The following is a 26,033-nucleotide window of genomic DNA, read 5'->3' on the forward strand; positions in this document are numbered from 1 at the left end:
ATTAAATTAATTCTGAAAGCCAATTCCTCAGTCAAACTGTCAGACTTCCTGTACCCAATGGCCGTGTGTGACTGGTGGCTGCCATGCGGAATGGCTGCCGTATTCGATGACGTAGACTTAGAACCTGTCCAACATTGGGAAGGGTCTAAACTCAGACCCAGGCCTGGGAGGAGAATGGTTGGTTGGAGCCGCCACCTTCCTCTCCCCCTGCATCGACTCCCATTTGTATCTACTGTTTGCCCCCTTAAGGACATTGAACACACTGTAACAGCTTTGTCCTAATGGGATAAATCAGGGATTATGTGATTTGAAATGGTTCCGATTGATGACTTACGACCAGAACATAATGACCTTCCCCTGTCTCCCCCCCTTCCCTCCCTTCCTGTCAGGATGTTCAGTTTCAACCAGAGCATTTCTGCAATACGATCGTGTGTGAGAAACCCAACAACCACCTGAACAAGTTTAAAGGTTATATGTAAGTGCCTGGTGCCCCGCTTTTATCCTGAAAACCAGATAAGTCTGGGACTGCTGAGGCTCCAGGGGGTCCAGGAGCTTTCCTTGAACTTGAGATGCACTTGAACTTGAAGGAGATTGAACCCCAGGTTCCTTTCACCCATTAGAAAAGGAGAGGATGGGGGAGGGATTCCCCTGCCACCCCTCGGTCCAGGACACTAACTGGGGACCTCCACAGACGCCCCCAAACCACCCACATGTGTTTGCCATTCTCCAGGGAGCATCCCGACCAGACCCGGACCGGCTTTGGCAGTGAGAGCCTGCTGCTTCGGGGCTGCACAGTCAGGAACACAGAGGTGGCAGTGGGCATCGTTATCTACGCAGGTGGGTCCTCGTCCACCCCCCCTCCTGCCTCCTCCTCCTCCTCCTTCTACACCTCCTCCTCCCAGCCCATCTCAGGGGCAGCAGAGCCATGCATCGCCCCCCACTGGCCTCCCAGTTAAGCACTGAGGCATAGAACCAGCCGGTGCCAGCATCCATACACGATGAGGGCTACTTGCTAGATTTGTGCAGTGCACAGGCTGGGCACGAAGCCTGGCCAGTGCCCGTGGAGTGTCTCGGGAGGTTTGCAGGAACCTGCTGACCCCTGTGTGGGCCTGGAAGGTCGCCTGGCCAGGGCCAGCTCAGCTTAGCCAGTGGAGCCTGGCATCTGTTAGAAGCTCCCAGGAGAAAAGCCACAGGCATGTGCCCTGGGAGAGGCTCCCAAAGCCGGGGTGTGACTTCCTCTTGCTCTCTCAAAGGCCACGAAACAAAAGCCATGCTGAACAACAGCGGGCCCCGGTACAAACGCAGCAAGATCGAGCGGCGCATGAACGTGCACATCTTCTTCTGCGTCGGCCTTCTGTTCCTCCTGTGCCTCACTGGAGCCGTAGGTATGGAATGGGCAGGAGGAAACTGGAACAGTCATCCTCTGTTTCTCCAGGCAGGTCTGCTTCAGTTCCCCAGCTGATAGCCTGGCTCACGCCTGTAAAGCCAAGCTACTCCGCAGCCTGAGATCGGAAGGATCACAGTTCAGAGTCAACCCAGGCAGAGACCTCTGCTAGACACCATCTCCAAAAGAACCAGCAAAAAGCTGGGCTGGAGGTGGGGTTCAAATGGTAGAAGTTCAGCCAAACAAGCAAATAAGCCAAATAAGACAAGGCCCTGTGTTCAAACTGCCAAGAAAATTAGGGGTAAATATGTAGAGATATAATTATATCTAGGTGTAATTTTACATATTTTATATCATGTTATATAGTATGTAACATAATATATATAACTACATATATAAATACATCTCCAGTGCTTAATATCCCACTTGAATGGGACACCAAATACATAAACTGTAAGTTTTCTGGGCTGGTGGCTCATGCCTGTAACCCTAAGTACTAAGGAAGCTGATCTAGGAGGATCGAGGTTCAAAGCCAGCCTAGTTAGGAAAATCCATGAGAATCTTACTTCCAATTAGCCACCAAAATGGTGAAAATTGGGCTGTCGTTCAAATGGTAGAACACTGGCCTTGAAACAAACAAAAAAACTCAGGGACCAAAAAAAAAAAACAAAAAAGAAATGAAGAAAAGGAAGGAAGGAAGGAAGGAAGGAAGGAAGGAAGGAAGGAAGGAAGGAAGGAAAAGATTATTTTTGCAAGTGAAAATCTGAGAGTTGAGTGTATCCTTAAACAGTAAGCCTATCACAGTGTCACCCGTCATTTATTAGTGGAGGTAACGGGAACGGAGCTCAGGCCTTCTCTGAACATGGGAAGAAAGCAAGAGGACTGGAGCAGTCTAGAAAGATCCGCCGTCCGTTCTGTGCCCCGGGCCACTCTGTGGGGTGGGGCGCAGGCGCAGGCCCCACTTCCCAGGGGCTGCTGTAACAAAGCACTGAGCCATCCCACACAGCACTGCTGGGCCACCTGGGGCTGCCTGCATGCCTGGGCTCCCGGCCACCTGCTGGCCGGCTTGAATCCCAGCTCCAGGGCCTTCCTCTCCCAGGAGGGAGCTCCCCCTTGGTCCAGAGCACCTCTGCTGGCCCTCAGGCCACCTGAGTAACACTGGCTCCCCAACCCATGGGAAAATTCACCGCTTCACTACATCTGCAGAGCCCATTTTGGTGGATAACCCAGGCTGTTCCCAGGGGCCAGGGTATCGTATCTCGGGAGGAAGGCATTATCCAGCCAACCACGGGAACACCAGCGAGCAGAGGCCTTTCCTTTTTCTTCCTGGCAGTACAAGGGTTTGAACGTAAGGCCTTTTTATACTTGCTAGTCAGGTGCAGCGCTGCTGAGCCATGCCTCCAGACCTGTTCTTTTTTGCCAGTTGTGATTTTTTGGGGGGGGGCGGGGGACTTGGTTCTCACCTCTGCCTGGACTGTGACCCACCTATTTGGGGCTTACCATCATTGCTGGAATGACAGGTTGGCTGCTTCATAGCCCCCACCCCATCCCCATTTCCAGGATCAGGCCAAGAGTTGACATCATTCCCAGCTTGGGGACTGAGGGGAGATTTTTGTCTCATCCCTTGTGGGTCTTCCTCTCAGGTCACACCCTCTGGAACGGGACCTTTAAAGAGCCACCGCCATTCGATGTGCCCGATGCCAGTGGGAACTTCCCCCCGGCCGCCCTCGGGGGGTTCTACATGTTTCTCACCATGATCATCCTGCTCCAGGTAGGAGGCCTGGAGGACCCCAGGAACCGGCAGACAGGAGGAAGTGTAGGCCTGGTCCTGTCTGTAGTACCTGCCTTTCCACCCACTGAAGGAAAACAGGATAAGCAGGGAGCTCCAGTGCCCCAAACATCGGGGCCCAGACACAGGGTACCATTTCAGTAATGGTTAGAGGAAAAGGAGGAGGAAAAAGAATAACAGTAACAATCGTTGTGATTGTTGTTCTGAATGTACTCTGTTATGTCTCTTCTCTTTGTGTTCCCCTTATGGTTCAACTCAGGTGGTTACTGGATCTGACTTTGTTCCCTGCTATATTGTATATAATTGTATATATGTTTATTTGTTTATTTGAAATAGGGAAGGGAAGGGGGGACAAAAACATGAGAAGGATATCAACGTGAGACAAGTAATTCACCCTCTACCTGAAGAATGTAACTGTAACCCCTCTATACATTATCCCCACAATTTTTTTAAAAAGGAACAATACAATAGAAGGGGGGAAAAAAAGTAGGGAATACCTACAAAGTAATGATAAAGGGTGGATTTGGTAAGTAAGAGGTGGATTTTTTAAAAAGTCTTCAGGATCTACATAAGAAAATAGAGTCCTGGAAAACACAAGAAGAGCTGAAGTACAGTTTTGCCTTAGTGTATCTGTGTTAGGTTTTGTTTATTTGGTTTGGTGCTGGTTCCAGGATTTGAACTCAAGGCCTGGATGCCGTTCCCTTGTCTTTTTATTTTTTTTTCACAAAAGTCTGGCACTGTACAACTTGAGCCCCATCTCCACTTCTGGTTTTCTGGTGAGAGTTTCACAGACTTTCCTGCCCCGGCTGGCTTTAAACACACAATCCTCAGATCTCAGCCTCCTCAGTAGCTAGGATTATAGGTGTGAGCCCCCAGGGACTAACAAGAGTAATACATTTTAAGTGATTCCTTGTGTCAGTCCTGGTGTTTGAACTTAGGGCCTAGTGGCTGTCCCTTGGCGTTTTCTGCTCCAGGCTGGTGCTCTACCATTTGAGCCACGTCTCCCACACGAGTCTGGGCTGATTAAATGGAGATACAAGCCTCATGGACTTCCATGCCTGGGCTGGCTTTGAACCCAGATCCTCAGATCTCAGCCTCCTGAGTAGCTTGGTGATCATCCGTCTCCTTGGCATAGAACCTGCCAGGAATTTCCTCTCTGCTCAGAGTCCAGCTCCCAAACCTAATCCTGACCCCGTGACCCCTGGTGACCCCCCCAGCCATGCACCCCACGCCCCAGAGGTGTCCACACAGAACCCCCACAGCACACAGTGCAGGGGAAGGGAGACCCGACTCGGTTTCAGAATCCAAGGGAGGCCCGAGGTCACTGGCTGTGTCCCTGGTGGGAAGTCCATCCTGGGAGCTGACCCCAGGCTTTCACCAGACGCCTCGCTGCCTGCCGGAGAGGGGGCCGGAGTTGGCCTGGCACCTGCTTGCAGATGACGCCAGTCCATCTCCCCTCAGATCCTGATCCCCATCTCGCTGTACGTGTCCATCGAGCTGGTGAAGCTCGGCCAGGTCTTCCTCCTGCACCAGGACCTTGACCTCTACGACGAGGACACCGGCGCCACCATTCAGTGCCGAGCCCTCAACATCACCGAGGACCTGGGCCAGATCCGCTACGTCTTCTCCGACAAGACGGGCACGCTCACCGAGAACAAGATGGTGTTCCGACGCTGCTCCATCATGGGCTCTGAGTACCGCCACCAAGAGAACGGTACGCCCGGACCCGGGACTCGAACTCGGGCCCTCACACTTACTAAGCAAGTGCTCCACCGCCCGAGCCACAGCACCCCCAGTCTTTTCCCTTGTGGTTTGTGGATAAGCCCTCTGACAGGTGCCCGGACTGGCCTCAGGCAGTGATCCTCCTCCCTCTGGCCTCCAAGTAGCTAGGATTACAGGCGTGCACCACCACGCTAAGCCCTTCCTTCCCTCTCTAAAAGGAAACAAAGAAGGAGCCACACCACGTCTGCTGTGTGCCGTGGGGCGCCTCCACCATGCACAAGGCAGCCTCTGGTCTCTCTGTGACAACGAAAGCAGCTAGCGGTACCAGTGGGTAGACGAGCGAGTCCTGGGAGATAGAAATAGGAGGGGAGTCAGAGCTCAGTCACATACAAGGATCAGGACCCAGTCTTCCTAGCCCAGTGACCACCAGAGCAGCACTGCCCCTTTCCCAGATCCCCCACCCCGGCCAGCCACCACATGACAAGTCTCCCTTCTTGCAGCCAAGCGACTGGAGACCCCGAAGGAGCTGGACTCAGACCCCGAAGAGTGCACCCAGTACCACAGCATGTCCTTTCCCACCAGGGAGGCCCAGGACCCAGCTGCCACCAGAAGACAGGATGGTGCCCAACCTCTGAGGAGGAGCCAGAGTGCCCGGGTACCCCTCCAGGGCCACTCCCGGCAGAGGTCCACGGGCCACTGGGACAGCACACAGCCCCCTGTGGCCTTTAGCAGCTCCATAGTAAGTCCTTGGTTTGGTTTGTTGGTTTGTTGTCCATGACGGGGTTTGAACTCAGGGCCTGGGTGCTGTCCCTGAACTTTTCTGCTCAAGGCAATCGCTCTACTACTTGAGCCACAGCGCCACGTCAGGTTTTCTGGAGGTTTTGCTGGAGATAAGAGTCTCACGGACTTGGCTTTGAACTGCGATCCTCAGATCTCAGCCTCCAAAGTAGCTGGGATTATAGGTATAAGCTACAGCACCCTCAGAGAACTCCTTGTTGAACCTCTTTGAGTGGCAAGTGTCCCTTGGTAGAAAGAGAAGAGCGGGAGGCTCTGGAGCTCAGAGAACTCTCCAAATGACAGCCTCGAGCCTGGGCAGAGTCCACGCCGTGTTCTGTCCATCCCTCCTGTTCAGTTGCTACGAAATGGGGAGATTTCCTCTCGACGTGGAGATTTCTTGCTTCTCCTTTTGAAATTGAGTTGGAGGCGGGCATGGTGACTCACGCCTGTAATCAATCATAGCTACTCAGGAGGCTGAGATCTGAGGATCGTGACCAAGGCCAGCTCTAGAAACCACAGATTCTCTGCCTTCCGAATAGCAAGGCATGAGATAGGGTCTTGTTCTGTTTCCTTGGGTGGCCTTGAACTCCTGGCCTTCAGTCTTCCTCATGGATGGTATCCATTTGACGCTGAGGGGACACACCAGCCCCTGAGCTACCCCTGGATCTGGGACCGTCACCATGGCTCTGCCCTGCTGGCAGCTCCAGTTCTAAGTTCACTCGGGAGCAATAAGGAAATCCATACATGATTGGACTCAGTTCTTTCAGGGTGGGCGGGGGGGGGGGGGAAGGGAGAGGCGGTCGGGGAGGTGACACGTTCACGTAGTGGCAGCTCCAGGCAGAGTTGAGGAGTGTGTAGTGAAGCAACATCTTGCAAGGATGGTTCTAGAAGAGTCTAGGTAGAAAGGCCTGAAGCGCCAGTTCTCATCTCACCTTTGCCTCAATCTTTCTCAAAACCGCCTTACAAAATTTCATCCGGCTTTGTTCTTTTTTTTTTTTTTTGCCAGTCCTGGGTTTGAGCTCAGGGCCTGAGCACTGTCCCTGGATTTTCTCAAGGCTAGGGCTCTACCACTTGAGCCACAGCACCACTTCTGGCTTTTTTTGCTACATATGTGGTACTGAGGAGTCAAACCCGGGTCTTCGTGCATGCTAGGCAAGCACTCTACCACTAGGCCAAACTCCCGGCCCCCCAGCTTCGTTCTTAAAACCCAAACAGGGAGCCATGTACCTACCACTGGCTGACACCTGTCATCTTAGCCACTCAGGAGGCTGAGGTCTGAGGATTGTGAGTGAGAGCCAGCTGGGACAGGAGAGTCTGAGACTTTGTCTCCAGTTAAGCACCAAAAAAGCCAGGAGAGGAGCTGTGGCTCAAAGTGGTAGAGTGCTAGCCTTGAGCAAAAAGAAAAAAAAGAAGCTCAACATGCAGGCTCTGCATTCAAGCCCCAGGACCAACACAGACACACACACACACACACCACATTTTTGCATCTGTCTTGGAGTGTTTTTTGGTGGTGGTAGTGGTGCTTTTTTTTTTTATTCTACTATGAAAAATAAGGAAGCATGAATAATTCCATCCTAATTGCCCTCTGTAAAGCCTGTGGTTTCGAGGTGGATATACTTAGGAAAATGGCCATTTCCGAGCCAAGGTTTAATAGCACGGCAGATGGAAGATAAAAGGCCTTCGGGTTTCGTTTCTGGCCTGCGGGAAGCCAGGAAGCCAGGGGAGAGCCTCTCCTTAGAAAAGTCCCTTCTTGCACAAAGCTACTGAGAACCAGGCTGTGTAATTTGCTCTGGGCACCTCCGATCCCACCCTGCAGACCACCGTGAGGCAGGGAAAAACTGGCCCTGGCCCACACCCACCCCACCCACTGAAGCTGGACCTGAGTTCTGATTTAATAATGCCTTTCCGGAACCGGGGTGGGAGCCCAGGGAGAGATGGCTCAGCTACCCACACTCTGCTCCCCTTGGACCCCCAAGTCCCAAATGATGTTCTAAGGTCAGAACTACAGAGGCTCTGGCCATTGGAGGTGTAGCAAGATAGGGAATGAAACACCTGCCTTGGGGTTTGAGCTTGGGGCCTTCAGCTTGTTAGGCAGGCACCCTGCTGCCTGAGCCACCCCTCAGCCCATTTCTGCCTCTGTGTTCAGATAGGGTCTTATACTATCAACCCGACCAGCCTCAGATCGAGATCCTCTTGCCTCTGCTTCCTCAGTAGCTGGGATTCTAGGCACATGCCACATGCTCAGTGTCAGAAGTCCCTTCCTGTGGGTACCTAGACATCATTTTCCTGGACTTTGTCCCGTTGTGGGAAACTTTAACAATCCACTTATTTGTGGGAGATAAGAGGGATCCTGGGATCCCCTCGGGGTCTAGGTGCTGTCCCGGAGCTTCTTCTGCTCCAGGCTCACGCTCTACCACTTCTAGTTTTCTGGTGGTTCTTTGGGAATAGGAAACCCATAGACTTTCTGCCTGAAGCTTGGCTTCCAACCTGGATCCTCACATTTCAGCCTCCTGAGTAGCTCGGATTACAGGTGTGAGCCACCCACGTCTGGACAATCCATGTGCTGTTGCAGGGAGCGTCCACCAACCAGGGCACAACTTTAACCAGGGAGAAAACCATTATGGCTTTGGGCAATCTTTCAACCTCAGCTCCCCAGCAATCCTAGAACTATGTTTCTATGATATTATCACAGCCACAGGGCTAAGAATTCAAAGCAACTCAAAGGCCAAATGGTGGAGCGGAAGTTTGTCCCTGCACCACCCCCAGAGGAGGCTGCTTGAGGCCACCCTGTGCAGCCATTCCCCACTGGAGGAAATCTATGTGAACAAGGGGAATCATTCCTTCAGGGGTTCTGGGGAGAAGCTAGAATGAAAGGAGCACGTCAGGAAGAGGTGAGGAAGGAGGTGAGGACACGGGAGAATTCATGTCACAATTCATGCCACGACCCAGCTGGGGGGGGGGGGAGGGCACACAACCTGTTTGCTCTCTTCACTAGCTTGATGGGTTCCCATAGCAACGGGAGGCTGCAGCCAATCAGAGGGCGTTCCAGAGTGAACTGGTGACTTATTAAAGCTGAAAGGAGAGCAGAGGGGAGCTTGGCCTACTTTTCCCACCCAGCCTTCGATGGGAGACCCCACACACAGCCATGGAACCAGGCCCTGCTGCCCACGCTGTGAGCACCACAGCACAAGCACCACGTAGATAGGAATGCAGATGCCCAGGCTCTGCCGCACACCTGCCCAGTTAGAGTGCATTTTAGTAAGACGCCCGGTTGATTTGGGCCTGGGAAGTGCTGGCATCGTATATGAGAGGAAAGAAGAGAGAGGAGGAAAGAGTAAGCAGAGAAAAGGAGAGAAGATGGGTGAGAGGAGGCAAAAGGGAAGGGAGGAGAGACAGGGGAGTGAACAGGAGGAAGTAGAAGAGAGAGAAGGGAGAGAGAAGGAAAGAGAAGAAAAGGGAAGAGGACAAAGAAAGGAGGGGAGAGGAGAGGTGAAAAAAAGAGAGGGGAGGGAGAAGAGGAGATGGGGAAGAGGAGAGGGGAGGGGAGGAAAGGAGAGGAAGGAGAGGGGAAGGAAGGAAAGGGGAGGGGAGGGAAAAGAGGAGACACAACAGAGAGGGGGGAGAAGGAGAAAAAGCTGGGGAGAGAGGAAAGAAGGGAGGGAGAGGAGATACATCAGGAGAAGTCAGGCCCACAGCTCCCCACCATCCTGCTTGCAGTGTTTACTGACCTGTCTGATGCCTGAGGGCTCAGTGCAGACCTTGTGACTCCAAGGACTCTATTATGGGTCCGGGGAACTTTCCAGGTGACTGACCTGGAGGTAGGCTGGCAAGGACAGGAGTGGATTTGTCAAACGCAGTGGTGACCCAAGGCTCAAAAGGAATGTGCAGCATGTAGCAAATGGAGCAGGGGTTGGCCTGAGAGTCCACACTGAGAGCTGGATGCCAACTCTGAACAGGGATGCTAGATGCACTGTCAGGCTGAGAAGGAACACTAGAGAATGAGGTGAAGCATAGCTAAGAAAAGTGGAGGTTTAGGAAGAAAGGAAAGGCCACCATATTAGTTTAGAGGCTGGGGAAGGAATCCAAGATGGCGGAGCTGGAGAAGGGAATGGTTCAGAACCAAGACAGCAGGCCTGCAAAAAATCTATTGGAAGGGACCCTCCTCCCCAGCCCTTCACTCAGCCTTTCTTTTCCAGGAAAAAGATGTGACTCCAGATAAAAATCTCCTGAGCAAGGTGCAAGACGCCGCTCTGTGGCTGGAGTCCCTGGCGGAGGCCAGGCCTGCGAAGCCTGCCCACGCCACCACCGCCTCCATAGCTGACTTCTTCCTCGCCCTGACCATCTGCAACTCTGTCATGGTGTCCACCACTACTGAGCCCAGGCGGAGGGTGAGGACCTCTGAGGGCTGGGGGGTGGGGGAGGGCAGATAGAGGCAGAGGAGGGGAGGAGCTCGGGTCAAAAAGACATGGAGGCCGGGAGTTTGGCCTAGTGGTTAAAGTGCTTGCCTAGCATGCATGAAGACCCGGGTTCGATTCCTCGGTATCACATACATAGAAAAAAGCCGGAAGTGGTGCTGAGGCTCAAGTGGTAGAGCTCTAGCCTTGAGAAAGTCCAAGGACAGTGCTCAGGCCCTGAGCTCAAGCCCAGGACTGGCAAAAAAAAAAAAAAAAAAAAGACATGGATCCTATCCATAAAGTCAATTTTCTGCTACTGTGAGACCCAGAAAAGGTGCTTTACCCATTGGGTCTGCTTCTTACTTCTGTTTTTATGGAGTTTTATTGTTCATCCGGTCCTGGGGCTTGGACTCGGGGCCTGGATGCTTGTCTCTGAGCTTTTCTGAGCAAGGCTAGTGCTCTGCCACTTTGTGCCACAGTATCACCTCCAGTTTTCTGGTGATTAATTGGAGATAAGAGTCTCATAGACTTTCCTGCCCAGGGTAGCTTTGAACCTCAGATCTCAGCCTCCTGAGTAGCTAGGATAATAGGCATGAGCCACCAGCACCTGCATGAGTTCTGTCTTTCTTTCTTTCTTTCTTTCTTCCTTTCCCCACTCCCTTCCTGCCTTCCTTCTTTCCTTCCTTCCTTTTCTTTCCTTTATTTTATTTCTTTTCTTTCCTTCTTGTTCTGATCCTGAGGCTTGAACTCAGGGCCTAGGCATTGTCCCTAAAATTTTTTTAGCAAGGCTAGCACTCTACCACTTGAGCCACGGCTCCACTTCTGGGATTTTTGGTAGTTTATTAGAGATAAGAGTCTCACAGATTTTCCTGCCTTAGTTGGATTTGAACTGTGCTCCTCAGATCTCAGCCTCCTTCCTGAGTAGCTAGGATTACAGGCATAAGCCACCCGTGCCTGGCTATGTCCTTAAACAGAATGAGAGGAGGTATACATCAACTCCGGGCAACTTTCAAACTTTATATAGGCCTGTGGGGTCCATACTAGGAGTCCCTGTGTGCTGAGGGCTTGGTTATGTGCCTAGCCTGGGCTAAACATTTACCTGCATCACCATTTCATCCTGCTGCCTCCAGAATCTGTGCAGTATGTTTGGGGACTGAGCAAATAAGTAGAGTTTGAGAATGAAAGACTCCTTTATGGCTCCCAGGCTATGCTGCTTTATTGGTCTCTGAGTGTGAAACTCATTCCATAGAAATATTACAGCTGGGGATTGGTGTCAAGTTAGACCTTGGAGCCCACTGGAGGTAGATCTTGAGTGATTCACAAACTCAGCCAAGCCCCTTTGTGAGTCACTGATGAGAAAATCTTTAGATGGTACCAAGATACCACCAAGCCATCCATTCTCCTTGGACTGTCATACCAATCAAGTCACCAAGTGACCGGACATTTTCTGGTGTCCTCTGAGAGGCAAGAAGCATAAGCTGGGACCTGAACCCTACTCTTGGAACAGTAGTGCCTCCCACTCCGGAGTCAGCCAGGCCACCTCTGAGTCCCAGCGCTACCATCCATCCACACACTCTTACCCCATTTGTGGTCCCTCGTGGGTGTACTGGCTTCTGGGGTTGGGGAAGGTGACCTGAGAGATTTCATACACGGGTGATCTGGTTCATCTCCAGGACCCGGGTTCTGATCTCACGAGTCTGACTTGTGTCCCTGTGGCTTTCCCTCTTGTTCAGAGTGAAAGCTCAGAAAAAAATAAAATAGAATATATATATATATATATATATATATATATGACAATGAGCTGTCCTCACCTCATCTTCAGGGGGGTCACTGAGGTTCACAACAGGAGAGGTGACTTGCCCATGATCCCCCCAAAACTCCACTTTGGGCCCAGCCTCCTCTCCTTCCTGGAGCCTGTGGGGCAGCCTGGTCTCCATTTCTGGTCTAATGTGGACTTTCTTGTTGGGGCGCAGGTCACCCTTCCGCCCTCCTCCAAGGCGCTGGGCACCTCCCTGGAGAAGATCCAGCAACTGTTCCAGAGGCTGAAGCTGTTGGGGCTCAGCCAGTCCTTCTCGTCCACGGCGCCCTCTGACACGGACCTGGGGGAGCGTCTGGGGTCCAACCTGCCCCCTGCGTTCTCGGAGGAGAAGGACGGGGCGTCCGTGTGCAGTGGATACTCCTCCTCGGACTGCGGCTACAGGAGCAGCGTGTGGGAGCAGGGAGATGGCCTGGAGTCCAGCTCGGGGGCCTCTCTGGAGGAAGGGCTGGAGACCCCAGGACTCGAACCCACAGAGTGCGAGCTGTGCTACGAGGCCGAGAGCCCGGATGAGGCAGCCCTGGTCCACGCTGCCCGTGCCTACAGCTTCACCCTGGTGTCCCGGACTCCCGAGCAAGTGACCATCCGCCTGCCCCAGGGCACCTGCCTCACCTTTGACCTCCTCTACACCCTGGGCTTCGACTCGGTGAGGAAGAGGATGTCGGTGGTGGTGAGACACCCGCTGACCGGTGAGATCATCGTCTATACCAAGGGCGCTGACTCGGTCATCATGGACCTGCTGGAAGACCCTGCCCGGGGTGAGTCACCCCTCATCAGGTGCTGGGAAGGGCTGAGCCAACCCCACGGTCACCTAGCAGGCTCCGCCTAGAACACCAGCCTGGAAGATCATCCCAGAGCCAGGTCCTCAATGACCCTGCAGGTGGCAAGGCTAAAGATCTCAGGCTCTGTCACTTGTCTCCCTTTTCCCCAGACCCACTTACACATGGATGATTCACACGCAGTACGAACGCCCTCACACACATCCCAGCCCCTGTAACTCTCCCAGCTAAAGTCACTCACCAGATGTGTGTCAAACAGTGTGAGGGGCTGGATCCAGGGATTCGGAATCCAAGCTCGGCGCTCTCTGTTGGGGCTTGCGCCGCACTTGATTTGCGCTGGGAAGCCTGGTACCTGTCTTTATCATCCTTTGCCCCAGCCTTCCCCCCCCCTCCCCACCACCACACCACCCAGATGGATTTCTACCACTGAGCCAGAAACGTGTGCCAAAACTCTCTGGCTATCCATTCGCAGCTGCTCGGTGATGCTAACAAGCAAGAGACGGTTCTGGGGCTGTGATTCTCTCAGGGTAGTAGATGCCAGCCAAGCTTGAGAATTGCCTGTGCAGCCCTGGGCCTCTGACACCACGAAGCCATGGAACCAGCCAAGGGGTTCATGGGATTGATGAGTGTTTAGAATAGGAAAGGAGCTAATTACTTCCCTTCATCCCCTGCCTCTGGCAGGCAAACAAAGTCAGTGCTTAGTAAGTCAGAGGATCCATGACATTCTCTATTTGCGCAACAGCCATTCACCTTGCCCTGGAGATAAGTTTGTTTACACCTTCCTCATTGGATCACACTGTGGATTGGAGGTACTTCCAGTGAAAGACACAAATACTGCATTTCTGTCATCACTGAGAAGCAAAACTTGGAGGGGAAAGAGAACTCTAGCCCTTTAGACATTTCAGCTTGACTCTGAGGTTCCTGGCAGCCTTGGCAAAAAGCTAAATTTAAGACCGAAAGGTTTAATCTCAAACATTGGTACGGTCCAAACTAAAATATTGTTAATAAGCGGTTGATACAAAAATGCCTGAGAATTGTGCTGAGAGCATTTGAACAGAGAAAATATAAAACTTGAAAGGCTATTCAGGTTGGAGGAATCTCATAAGGAAAAATTCTCAGTATTATTGTACCTTTTGACAGTTAGTTCCCTGTTAAGAATGTTAGTTTTCGTTTTGTGTTGTATCCAGGGATGGGGTAGGGACACAAATTTCTGTTCACTGCTTAAGAAGCTAGACTTCATTCTCAGCCTGGCCCAGGATTCGAGGCTTTGTCCCAGTTCAACTTTGCAGAATACTGTAATTAATAAGTGACAGCTTGGTGACTGCTCTGACAGAGGAGCATTTGTCTTGCTCCACACCACCAGCCCAGCCTTTAAAAAGCATCTTATCTGTCGTGAAAAGTACTGAGATTTCATGGAACTTGAACTCAGGGTACTGTTTCTTAGCTCTTTTGCTCAAGACTAGCACTCTACTATTTTAAGCCACGGTGCCACTTCCAGTTTTCTGGTGGTTCACTGGAGATAAGAATCTCGTGGACTTCCCTGCCTAGGCGGCCTCTGAACCTCGATCCTCAGATCTTAGCCTCCTAAGTAGTTAGGAGGACAGGCGTGAGCCACTGGTGTCTGGCTAACTCCTGATCTTCCAATCCCATAGTCCCTGCCCCCCCACTCAACTCTATTGATTAGATTCTCATGGGACTCTTCTGCCCCCAAAAAACAAAATAAAGAAGAATTCTGTAGCGTAACTTCCTTCCTTAAACAATCCTGGAGAGCAGACAGGTTAAGAGGAGGCTGGCAGAGGCGGGGGGGGGGTTCCCCTCTTTTAAAGCAATAGTCAGCTGGGACAATGCCAGCATTCTTCATGGGAGATGATGATTATTTTGATAGCGACTGATGGAAATGAGGAAAAGAAGCTGAAGAAAATTCGCATCCGGACCCAGAACCATCTGGACCTGTATGCCCGAGATGGCCTAAGAACCCTGTGCATTGCTAAGAAGGTGAGACGCCATTTTCCTCTGCCCACCTTGGCCACCAGCAGAGAGCTGAATGACCTTGGCACGCATCGGTCATCTTATGGAAGAATTAATCACGTGAATTTGCATTCTTGCACCTCCCCCGCCCCAACCCCGGCCCAGTTTTGAATTAGACAGCTCTTTATGTGTCCGTGTGATCATCTCATTCCTGGCTTCTCTTGAAAACTGAGAGCAGCTGGCAACTTCAGGTCTCCCCTGATGGCCCAGCCATCGGCCACAGCTTGGGCAGCAGTTGGTCTTTTTGATGAGGGCGACACGCTTTGCCACTGGCCACAGGCTGTGCCGTTCCCTGTGGCTTTGCACCGAGCCCGGCTACAGTGGTGAGCACAAAAGGTTGTGCATCTCAGGGACAGGGTGTCTGTTGAGCCCACCTCCATCTCCAGAATCTACCTCCTTCTTTAACGTCTGTATCACATTCCTTTAAGACCCGGTCATTTGCTGTTCACAGGCCTCTTTTTGCCTTCCCCATCCATAGGTTGTTGGTGAAGAGGACTTCTGGAGATGGGCCAGCTTCCGGCGTGAGGCAGAGGCCTCCCTGGACAACCGAGATGAGGTGCTAATGGAGACGGCACAACATCTGGAGAATCAACTCACCTTGCTAGGTAAGCCGAAAAGAAGAAGAAGCTGCAAGGATATGATGGGGAAAGGAATTCACAAGGGTGCCTCGATTAGCAGCCTTCGTATCTTGACAGAGCAAAGATTTCCTAAGCAAAGCGACAGGAGTTTGCTCTCTCTTGTTTCCTGGGGTTGCAGAGGTCTCTTTGCTCACTACCATCAATGTAGACACAAGAACCATCTTAACCAGAGCCAGAGGGGTGGCCTGGCCGGATAAGTGTCTCCACCAGAAGTCATTCCATTAAGATGTCTGTCAGAGTCTCACTCTCATCCCAGCTGCTTCCAGGGAGGAAGCATTCACCCCTCAGTGTCCGCTAGCTGGGAAAAGGTACCCACAGCTCTCCTGTCCCCTTTTCTCTTAGACACAAGGGAATGTGTTTTTCATCCTCTCTCCTTCTTGCCGCCCTGTTTTATAAATGGGCTTCCGAGTCTCATGTGCAGGGAGGGAAAGGTGAGGTTATCTACCTGAAATCCAACATGGGTGCCTTTGAAAGAGGCCTGGGGAAGAGAGTTCCTCTTTGGGCTACGTCTCAAACCCGAATGCAGAATCATCTTTGCACGGTGCATCCAACGTCTCTGTTTGCCAGCCCTCTTCTCACTGTGCATTATTAAAAGAGACAAAGCGCCAGCGTGAAATGGGCAGCGAGAAGTCTGTGGCCTGAAATGAATCTCAATGTAAATGCAGGTTTCTTTTTGCTTAATCACTGAGCAAGCTAGTGGATCTTGGAGGAGGGTAGCCATCGAGGGCTGAGGCCGAGCCGGCAGCCATTCGAGTCTCACTAGAACAGGCCAGAATAGGTGAGCCCCAGGGACTCATGCCACGAAGACTTGCGCCTTCCTCGCCTCTGTATGCAAAGGCCACGGGGCTGGTTCAAGGCCAAGTTAGCTCTCCCTCACACCTTCTCCACTCCCTCTCTACCACCCTCTCTCTCCCTTTCTCTCTACCTCTCCCTCTCTTCCTCACTCGCCTCCCTTCTCTCCCTTTCCCTCTGCCTCCTCTCCCTTCTCTCCCTCTCGTCCTCTCTCCTCCCTTTCTCCTCTCCTTCCTGTCCCTCCTTCTGCACCCCACTCTTCCCCTTCCCTCCTCCCCTCCAACCCTCCTCCCCTCCTGGCCATTTCCCTCCTCCCCCTCCCTCCCCGTCTCTCTCTGTCCCCCGCTCCCCTCCTCTGTCTTGGCCTGGCGGTGTGAGGCAGCTGTGTGGCTGTTGTCCAGGTCACAGGCCTTTCTGAGCCATGGCTGCTCTTCACTGGATGGTCTGAGCTGGGGGGAGGCAGGGAAGCTGCGGTGGGGGTTCCAAGCCGATTGGGGGAGACATGGGGGAGGGAGGGGAATGCCGGGAGGCTCCTGAAGCCCTCGCTGCCCTCTCCGCTCATCCAGGAGCCACCGGGATCGAGGACCGGCTGCAGGACGGCGTCCCGGACACCATCGCCGCCCTGCGGGAGGCTGGGATCCAGCTCTGGGTGCTGACGGGGGACAAACAGGAGACGGCCATCAACATCGCCCATGCCTGCCGGCTGCTGGAGCAGAGCGACACCGTCTATGCCCTGAACACCGAGAGCCCGGTGAGCCACGGGCGGGCACGGGCCCGCGTGGGCACACACCCGTCCACCACCACCTCACCACCTCACCACCCTGCCTCCTCCTCCTCCTGTGCTCAGCCACAGGGCTGCCAGGCCACACCTGAATATGGTGAATATGGTGTCATTTCAGACCCCCCCCCCCCGGGAGATGTGACAAACCAGGGAATGGGCACTGCCCTGCCCATAAACCCCCCCCCCTCCTTCAGCGGCCGTGGGAGAAGACGTGACTAAGCCACGACTTACTAAATAAATCCCCCTCACACGGGCCTCCCTGCAGGAAACCTGCGAGTCCATCCTCACCTGCGCGCTGGAAGAGGTGAAGCAATTGCAGGAACCGCAGCAGCTACCTGCAGAGACTGCGTCCACCACCACCACCGCCACCACCACCCAGGGCTCTGCCGTTCCCCAAGCTGGACTGGTGGTGGACGGGAAGACGCTGCACGTCATCTTCCAGGGAAATCTGGAGAAGAAGTTTCTGGAGCTGACGAGGCACTGCCGGTCTGTCCTGTGCTGCCGTTCTACCCCGCTGCAGAAGAGCATGATTGTCAAGCTTGTGCGGGACAACTGCGACGTCATGACGCTTTCCATAGGTGCTGCCGGCCGGCTGACATGACGGGGGGAGGGAGAGGAGGGGGGACCATCACCCTAGAAATCACAAGTTCAAAATGGCAGCCTTGGCCTTCATGCACGAAGACCAGGGTTCGATTCTCACTACCACATACATAGAAAAAGCCAGAAGTGGTGCTGAGGCTACAGTGGTAGAGCTCTAGCCTTGAGGAAACCCAAGGACAGTGCTCAGGTCCTGAGTTCAAGTCCCAGGACTGGCAAAAAAAAATCATTTCAGCCTCTGCAAAGGCCTCTTTGTTAACTATTACAGACTGCCTGGGGCTCTCCTAACCCCTGATGCTGTGCCCAGGGAAAGAGACCACATGATTCCTGTGGGCTAAGGGGTAAAGGAAAAGGAGGGCTTCCTACAGGCCAGATGCTGCAGCTAAGACCTCCTGCCGGACTCTTCAAAGAAATGTTCCCAGGATCGAGGCTTGCCCACATAGGGACACTTCAGATCCCTGTCATTGTCACCAGGCCACTGGACCAGCCACCAACCTCTCTCCTTTCAGGTGACGGGGCAAACGACGTCAGCATGATTCAAGCTGCCGATGTTGGCGTCGGGATAGCTGGGCAGGAAGGCATGCAGGTAGGGCGGGCTCCAGCTGCTCCGTTTCTTCCCCTTCACTGGAGATTGGAAGCTAGCCACCTTTTCCTGCTGCACACCACAGTATCACCAGCTGCGGTTTGGGGTCCTCCCTGCCTCTGTTGGCCTCCCTCACCTCTTTCCCAGCCCTTCAAAACCATGGGGATCCAAGGATGCTGGGCTCCCTACAGCCCAACAGCACCCCAGAAAGGACCAGGAAGATGCATTCCCACTCCTATTGTAGACTGGCTGGCGAGCTTGAACCCTAAGCTCCTCGTGTAGCACTTTTGAGTAGCTGGGGACAAGCGGATTAACCTAAACGACCCTGACAACCCTTGCTTAAATGACGGGGGGGGGGGGGTGAGCCAGAAGCTGGTGGTCACGCCCGTCCTCTTAGCTACTCAAGAGGCGGAGATCTGAGGATGGAGATTCAAAGCCAGCCTGGGTTTAAAAAGGTCCCTGGGATTCTCCCCACCAGAAAACCACAAGCTTGGCCCTGTGCCTCCAAGTGGTAGAGCGCCCGGCCGTCCCTGGCCCTGCCGGCCTCGGGGCGGTGAAGGATTGGGGGCTCGGGTGAGCGCTGGCTGGGTGGCAGCGTGTCTCTCTGGTCCCCCTGGCAGGCCATCATGTCCAGCGACTTTGCCATCTCCCGCTTCAGGCACCTGAAAAAGCTGCTCTTGGTCCACGGCCATTGGTGCTACTCTCGCCTGGCCCGCATGGTGGTTTTCTACTTCTACAAGAACGTGGTCAGTAGCCCTGGGGCCACGGTTTGGGGTCCCCGGCCACCAGACCCCCACGGGAGCCTTAGAACTGGCTGGGGACCCCGTCACCCCAGCTCCTCAGGAGACCGAGGCCTGAGGATCACAGCTCTTCATATTATATTTACTACACCCCCAGGGAACCCCCAAACACAAGATGATTCCTCTTAGCCCGAGGCAGGGCAGGGTGCCAGACAAAGTGGGGTAAGAAACGGTTCATCAAGGCTGAGCTACAGAAGGGGGTGCATCCCCGCTCCAGCTCCCAGCACTCTGTGACTCAGTGGACCTGGCTGGGAGGCTCCATGCCTGTGTAGACAAACCGCATGCCTCTCCCCAAAAGGACGTGGACCCCCCGTCAACCACACAGTCATTTTAGCTCGGCAAGTCGATGCAAACAAGCCAGGCCACTGGATTTGAAACTCTGCTCCAGAGCCCATGTTTACTTACATTTCTTTCTTGTGTTGTTGTTGTTGTTGTTTGTATCCAAAGCAATCCATCCTGTAAGAGGCCCGGCCTCTTTTCGGCATTACATGGGTGAAATAGGAAAGAAACGTCTCCAGCTAGCCACATGCTCGGAGCTTCTGGGATATTTATTTCTAGCCTGGTGCCAAGTTCAAAACCTTGATGGCACCATGGCTGCTTTATCTGCCCGCAGCCATGAGAGAGTGAGCAGGGTGGATTTTTTTTTCCCCCACATTGCAAAGAAACTAATTTCAGAGCAGATTTAAAAAATCCTGCCTCCTCTCGGATGTGAACCATGAATTTATGACTCACTCCGGAGCTTCGGAGGAGGAAGAGAAGGCAGGCTTTCTCTCTGGGGTTCAGCCAGGGGAAGGGGGAAGGAAGTCAGACAAACACCCCCACCCCCCCAGCCTCGAGAAGATCCTGTCAAATCATTGACAGGATCCCTCCAGGCTGGGCTGGGGGAAGGCTGAGCATTGAGCCAGCCAGCAGCCATTCTGACCTCGTGAGGCTCTGGGTCCTGCACCGTGGATCAAAGGTTTTGTGCAAGGAGCCAGAAAATAAGTATTTTCCTCTGTGCAGGCCCCAGATGTCTAGAAGAATCTCATTTGTTGTAAGCTAGAAAAAGAACTTGGCACCGGGCGTGGTGGCTCATGTCGCTAAGCCTCGCCACCCCGGAGGTGGAGATTGAAAGCCTGCTCGGGCAGAAGGTTTATGAGACCCAATCTCAGCCTCCTGTAAAAGCTGGGTGACAGCCGGACACTGGTAGCTTCCCCTGTCATCCTAGCTACTCAGGAGGCAGAAAAGTCCATGCGACTCTGATCCCCAAGAAAAGACCCCCCAAAAAGCTCGATGACAAAATGATGTCCAAACAGATGTGAAGAGTTAGCCCAAGTTCACACAGCCAGGGAGGGACGCTCTGTGGATTTAAAACCAGCCCCCCTCCCCCGTCCCTCCCTCTCCCTCCCGTCTCCCTCCCTCTCCCTCCCGTCCCCCTCCCTCTCTCCTTTCCTTGGCCTCGATCAGCTTCAGCTTCCCGGGCGTCCCTGAAGCTCAGGGTCAAGGTCAGAAGTCCACTTGGGCAGCAAGGGCTCTGCTCAGCAGCTCCGCTCTGCCCGCAGTGCTACGTGAGCCTGCTCTTCTGGTACCAGTTCTTCTGCGGCTTCTCCGGCTCCACCCTGATCGATTACTGGCAACTGATCTTCTTCAACCTCTTCTTCACCTCCCTGCCCCCCATCATCTTCGGAATCCTCGACAAAGATGTCTCCGCAGAAACACTCCTGGCATTGCCTGAGCTGTACAAGAGTGGCCAGAACTCCGAGGTAAGGGGGCAGGGGCAGGTAGCCCTCGGATCGTCCCGGCTTCTGAACCTCCCGAGAGGCTCAGCCTCTGAGCTGCCTCTTAAGCTCTGTGGGGCTTTGAATAACTCTTCGCTATATTTGTGGCCCATTTCTCATGTTCAGCTCAAGACAGTCGGAGAAGGCGAGTGAGTATATTTTCTCTCAATAATAATTATCTGAGGATCGAGGTTCAAAGCCAGCCTGAGCACTAAAGTCCATGAGACGTTTTTTTTTTTTTTTTTTGCCAGTCCTGGGCTTGAGCTCAAGGCCTGAGCGCTGTCCTTGGACTTTCTCAAGGCTAGAGCTCTACCACTTGAGCCTCAGCACCACTTCCGGCTTTTTTTTTTTTTGTATGTATGTGGTACCAAGGAATCGAACCCGGGTCTTCGTGCATGCTAGGCAAGCACTTTAACCACTTGGCCAAACTCCCAGCCCAGTCCATGAGACTTTTATCTCCAATTAACCACCTGAAAATCGGAAGTGGTGCTGTGGCTCAGTGGTAGAGTGCTATCCTTGAGCTGGAGAGCTCTGGAACAGCGCCCAGGCCCGGAGTTCAAGCCCCATGACCAGCAAGAACAGCAAAACTATCACACTTTCCCTTCTGCAGGGAAACAAAGAGGTTTCTTTTTAATCTACATGTTTCGAGTTTGGGGTTTTTTGTTTTTTTTTTAATGCCAGTCTGAGGACTTGCACCCAGGGCCTAGGCACTGTCCCTTAGTTTTTAGTTCAAGGATGACATTCTGTCACTTGAAGAACTTCATGAGCTTTCCTGCCCAGGCTGTCTTTGAACTACAATCCTCAGATCTCAATCAACTTGGTAGCTAGGATAACAGGTGTGAGCCACCAGTACTGTTTTATCCACAATTGTGTGCAAAAAAAAAAGTTCTCAGAACAGTTCAGTCGTGTTTCTCAGGGTTGCACAGGGATGGGCAGGACTGAGACTCAGTCACTGCCACACACACACACACACACACACACACACACACACGCACACATGCATGCATGCACACACACACATGCACACATGCATGCCTGCATGCATGCATGCCGTCCCTCACTCCACCCTCTTGCTGAGCTGAGGGGCTTTGCAAACGACCAGGAGTGGTGTTGCTGTGGCCATGCTAACCTGGGCCAATGCTTTTTGGCAGTGCTACAACTTGGGAACCTTCTGGATCTCCATGGTGGATGCATTCTACCAGAGCCTCGTGAGCTTCTTCTTCCCTTACCTGGTAAGTTCCAGGCTGCTGCTGGCTTTGAGGAAATGGAACTCCCGACCATCCAACGCCGAGGATGTGAGCAGGCAAAGCAATTTCCTCACATACTTCCATTCCTGCTCCTGCTTTTCAGACCTACCAAGACTCCGACATCGACGTCTTCACCTTCGGGACTCCGGTCAACACTGTCTCCCTCATCACCATCCTCCTGCACCAGGCCATGGAAATGAGGACGTGGGTAAGGGTGGTAGAGCCCTTCTGTGAGCCTCACAGTCATCCCGGGGTTAACAGGGGGATCATGTTCCAGGCTGGCCCAGGCAAGAAACACAGAGACTCTAATCTCATAGACAACCAGAGCAAAAAGGGCTAAAGGTCGGAGTCGAGTCATAGAGGTAGAAACTCTCTTATTAACCCATTGAGCTCTCTTAACCTTTTGAAATGCTGGACTAAGTACCATCAGGCCTCACTTGTGAACTAAGTGGGATTTTTAGATGGAAGATTCTCCATTCTCTTAAAGCATATAACCATCTTTACAAAAGAGGGAGGCTAAAGCCGGGCATTGGTGACTCGTGCCTGTCATCCTTTCTGTAATCCTATCTAGTAAGGAGGCTGAGATCTGAAGATCACAGTTCAAAGCCAGCCCAGGCAAAAAAAAAAGTCTGTAAGAGTTTTTCCTCCTTTTTTTCTTTTTTTCCCAGTCCTGGCCTTGAGCTCAGGGCCTAAGCACTGTCCTTGGACTTTCTCAAGGCTAGAGCTCTACCACTTGAGCCACAGCACCATTTCCGGCTTTTTTCTATGTATGCGGTACACGAGGAATCGAACCCGGGTCTTCATGCATGTTAGGCAAGCACTCTACCACTAGGCCAAACTCCTGGCCCTGCCTTGAGTCTTTCTGCGTGTGTTACAATCTCCAAAAGGTTTCAGGTGATCCCAGCAACCACGTGACCCTACGCTGGGGCTAAGTTGGCCCCACGCTGTGGCCTGGCTGCCTCTGATGCGCCCTTCGTGGTTCTCTCACGGCAGACCGTCATCCACGGCGTGGTGCTTGGGGGCAGCTTCCTGATGTACTTCATCGTGTCCCTCCTGTACAACGCCACCTGTGTCACCTGCAACAGCCCCACCAACCCCTACTGGGTGATGCAAAGGCAGCTCACAGACCCCACTTTCTACCTCGTCTGCCTCCTCACGCCGGCCGTGGCTCTTCTTCCAAGGTGCGTCCTGGGGCCGAATCCTCCTTTCTAGACCTCGTGACTCTTATGAACCAGGAGTCATGGCTGGGATTTGTTTTCGGGGGCTGGGGGGGATCAAGGTAGTACTTGGGTTTGAACTCAGGGCTTCATGCTCACAGGGCAGGCACTCTGCCCTTTCTGCTCTTTTTTTTTTCTGGGCACCAGTGGCTCACACCTATAATCCTAGCTACTCAGGAGGCTGAATCTGAGGGGGTCCTGATGAGCCAGGGTGGCAGTCATTGAATCTCCTGTGACGACAGCAGTGACGTCTGTAAAATGGCAGCTCTGCCTTTCCAACGTGCAGAGAGTGGAAGAAAACACTTCTACCATTGCTCCTGGAAAAGACCAGGGCTCAGCCTCTCCCCGAAAAGTTCACGTTTTACATGAAACAGCCTACCTCATGATATCCCTTCCATTCATTCATTCCCCATGGCTTTCTATGTATCAGATCATTTGGCCTCCTTAGCCAAATAAACTTCTCCTGTCCACCGCTAGCCACAGAAAGCTTCCAAGGCACTTACCTTGCTACACACCCGCATTTTGCGGTTCCCATTATGTGAGAGTCAGGGGGAACTCTGGGAGAGACACTGTGAGCTGCCCTCACTAGATGATCTCATCACAGGGAAAACACCAAACACGTACACCCGTTAAGATGGCTGCATCCCCAAGGAGCTTAAGACGCCACTTAACTATAGACGTTGCGCATTGTGGATCAGAACCACAGAAACATTGTCGTGTGGCCTGCCGTATGGAGACCGCGCGAGTGTCTTACAGGTATCCAAGAGAGTTGGCTAGTGGAGTTGTTACTCCTTGTCCCTGGAGTCCCTGGCTTAGGCCTAGGGATCATCTGTGGAGAAGATCTTGGAGGCAGGAACCAGTGGCTCACACCTGTAATCCTAGCTACTGGAGCAGGGAGAGCTGAGAATCGTGGCCCAAAGCCAGCCCAGGCAGGAAGATCCATGACACTCTTGTCTCCAGTTCACCACCAGAAAACCACAAGTGGCTCCAAGTGGAGGCGTGCTAGTCTAGAGCAAAAAACAAAAAACCAGCTCAGGGGCAGCGCCCAGGCCCTTAGTTCAAGACCCCCAACCAACAACAACAACAACAACAAAAAAGGCCTTGGCTTTTCTTGGACCCCTTTGGATTCTCGGATCGTTTTCTACGTTAAAATTCCAGAAATCAAAGAGAAATCACAAAACACCCTTCTATGTTTTGTTTCCTCCCAGGTTCTTTATCCTGTCTCTACGTGGTACTTTTGGAAAGTCCTTGATCTCCAAAGCTCAGAAAATTGACCGACTACCCACCGACAAAAGGAATCTGGCAATCCAGGACTGGAGACAGAAACAGAGGCCTCCCGGGAGCCCTGCAGGGGCTCCACCCACCCCTCATCCCAGTTCTTCCCCAGAGCAGTACTTGAGAAGCAGCACCCCAAAGAGCAGCAGCTCTTCCCGGCGTGGGCAGGAATACAGCAGGGACGACACCTGCTCAGGGGACAGCCTGGCTAAACTGTCCTCTGTGGAGCATCTCCTGGGTCCCAGCAGGGCCATGGCACCCAAGAGTTACTTTAGGGAGCAGAGCAATGTGACCAGGCACGCAAGCAGGGGCAGCCACCGCCGATCCCAGAGTTCACTGACCATCTGAGAGACGAAAGCCACGTGCACAAACTCGGAAGGGGCCTCCAGACACTGGCCACGGAATCCAGCACCGCTTCATCTCCAGAGAGGAGACGTCCAGGCTTCTTCCTCTCAGACTCAACTTCCTGAGAGGAAGTGCTGCCCCTCCGCCCCCCTTAAAGACAGGGAACCCAGCCAACTTCTCATTTTCTGCTGCTGCTGCTGCTAGACAGAATGCCCTTGAAATAACAGCGTTTTCCAAAGGAGGCCATTGCACTGAGTTCCAAGACTCCCGAGAAACAGGTCAACCCGCAACAAGATGACAGGAGGTAGAAATTACTGGAATCCAAGGCCAGGATAAGATCCTTGAGCTTCAGAGAGTCAGATCTGCTTTGTCTCCAAACCAAGAAGGAATGCAGCAAAACATGAAAACTCTGGATTTGGACTCAGTACCACAGACAGTTCTGAGGGTCACAGCTAGTGTAGAAGCAGGAAGGATAAACAGGGGAACAGGAGCCCCCAAAGATCCCGTTCCAGCCGGTGGACTGTGTACCCCGCCATCCTCACACGAGTCTTCAAGAGGACATCTACAACACTCCTGTTGAGACTATTTATTCTGTTTATTTAGAACAAGAGAAGTCAGGCTCAGAAGACTTCACCTGCGCTCACTCAGGGTATTCGGCTGTGACCCAGCAACTCTGAGTCCAAATAATGACATTGTTTAACACAATGTCACCTCCTCATCTTCACTTTAATCCCAGAGTAGCGTGGATGGCACCGGCCCATCTTCAGCTAAGGAATCAGAGGAAGTCTTATTTCTCAGAGAAAAGGAACATTATATATAGTCAATATTTCTGAGGTGGTAAATGCCAAAAAGAAAAAAAAATCAAGATAGTATTTAAATAAAACAGTGGATGGCAGGCTTGTCATTGACTGTCCAAAGAAACTAGCTGCTGAGTGCCAGTGGCTCACGCCTGTAAGCCTAGCAGCTGAGATCTGAGGATCACAGTTCAAAGCCAGCCCAGGTCTGTGAGCCTCTTATCTCCAGTGAACCACCAGAAAACCAGAAGTGGCGCTGTGGCTCAAAGTGATAGAAAAAGTGAGGGGGGGGAAAAAAGTGCCTGGGTCCTGAGTTTAAGCCCCACAGCTGACAAAGAAATAAAAATAAGGAAGGGAGGGAGGGAGAGAGAGAAAGAGGAAGGAAAGGGAAGGAAGGAAGAAGAGGAAGGAAAGAAGAAATGAAGGAGACAGAAACTAGCTCTACTGGAGGTAATGATAGCCTAGAATAATCCTCTAAGTCCTCTAAAAGAAGTCAGGAAAAGCCACTGTGCCCCTCA

The 26,033-nt window shown here is 52.7% G+C and overlaps 1 protein-coding gene across 2 annotated transcripts in view; it reads left to right on the top strand.

The window, feature by feature from the left end:
* The window catches only part of Atp10b (ATPase phospholipid transporting 10B (putative)), a 47,834-nt gene extending 22,118 nt beyond the window's left edge, over positions 1-25,716 (top strand). For both annotated transcript variants that reach the window (XM_090321259.1, XM_090321260.1), the window contains 19 exons: positions 390-475; positions 731-837; positions 1,254-1,385; positions 3,028-3,155; positions 4,635-4,887; positions 5,396-5,634; positions 9,869-10,060; positions 12,040-12,640; positions 14,547-14,656; positions 15,168-15,294; positions 16,686-16,870; positions 17,166-17,478; positions 18,007-18,083; positions 18,701-18,826; positions 20,422-20,622; positions 21,789-21,869; positions 21,988-22,092; positions 22,878-23,065; positions 24,310-25,716. In XM_090321259.1, the coding sequence (XP_090177385.1) occupies positions 390-475; positions 731-837; positions 1,254-1,385; positions 3,028-3,155; positions 4,635-4,887; positions 5,396-5,634; positions 9,869-10,060; positions 12,040-12,640; positions 14,547-14,656; positions 15,168-15,294; positions 16,686-16,870; positions 17,166-17,478; positions 18,007-18,083; positions 18,701-18,826; positions 20,422-20,622; positions 21,789-21,869; positions 21,988-22,092; positions 22,878-23,065; positions 24,310-24,724 (3,666 nt within the window). In that variant the 3' untranslated portion in view covers positions 24,725-25,716. The remainder of the gene's footprint in view (positions 1-389; positions 476-730; positions 838-1,253; positions 1,386-3,027; positions 3,156-4,634; positions 4,888-5,395; positions 5,635-9,868; positions 10,061-12,039; positions 12,641-14,546; positions 14,657-15,167; positions 15,295-16,685; positions 16,871-17,165; positions 17,479-18,006; positions 18,084-18,700; positions 18,827-20,421; positions 20,623-21,788; positions 21,870-21,987; positions 22,093-22,877; positions 23,066-24,309) is intronic.
* Positions 25,717-26,033: the final 317 nt, after the last annotated feature.

Source organism: Megascapheus bottae, chromosome 29 (assembly GCF_031878675.1).
Source record: "Megascapheus bottae isolate mThoBot1 chromosome 29, mThoBot2.hap1, whole genome shotgun sequence".
In the NCBI taxonomy this organism is placed as follows: Eukaryota; Metazoa; Chordata; class Mammalia; order Rodentia; family Geomyidae; genus Megascapheus; species Megascapheus bottae.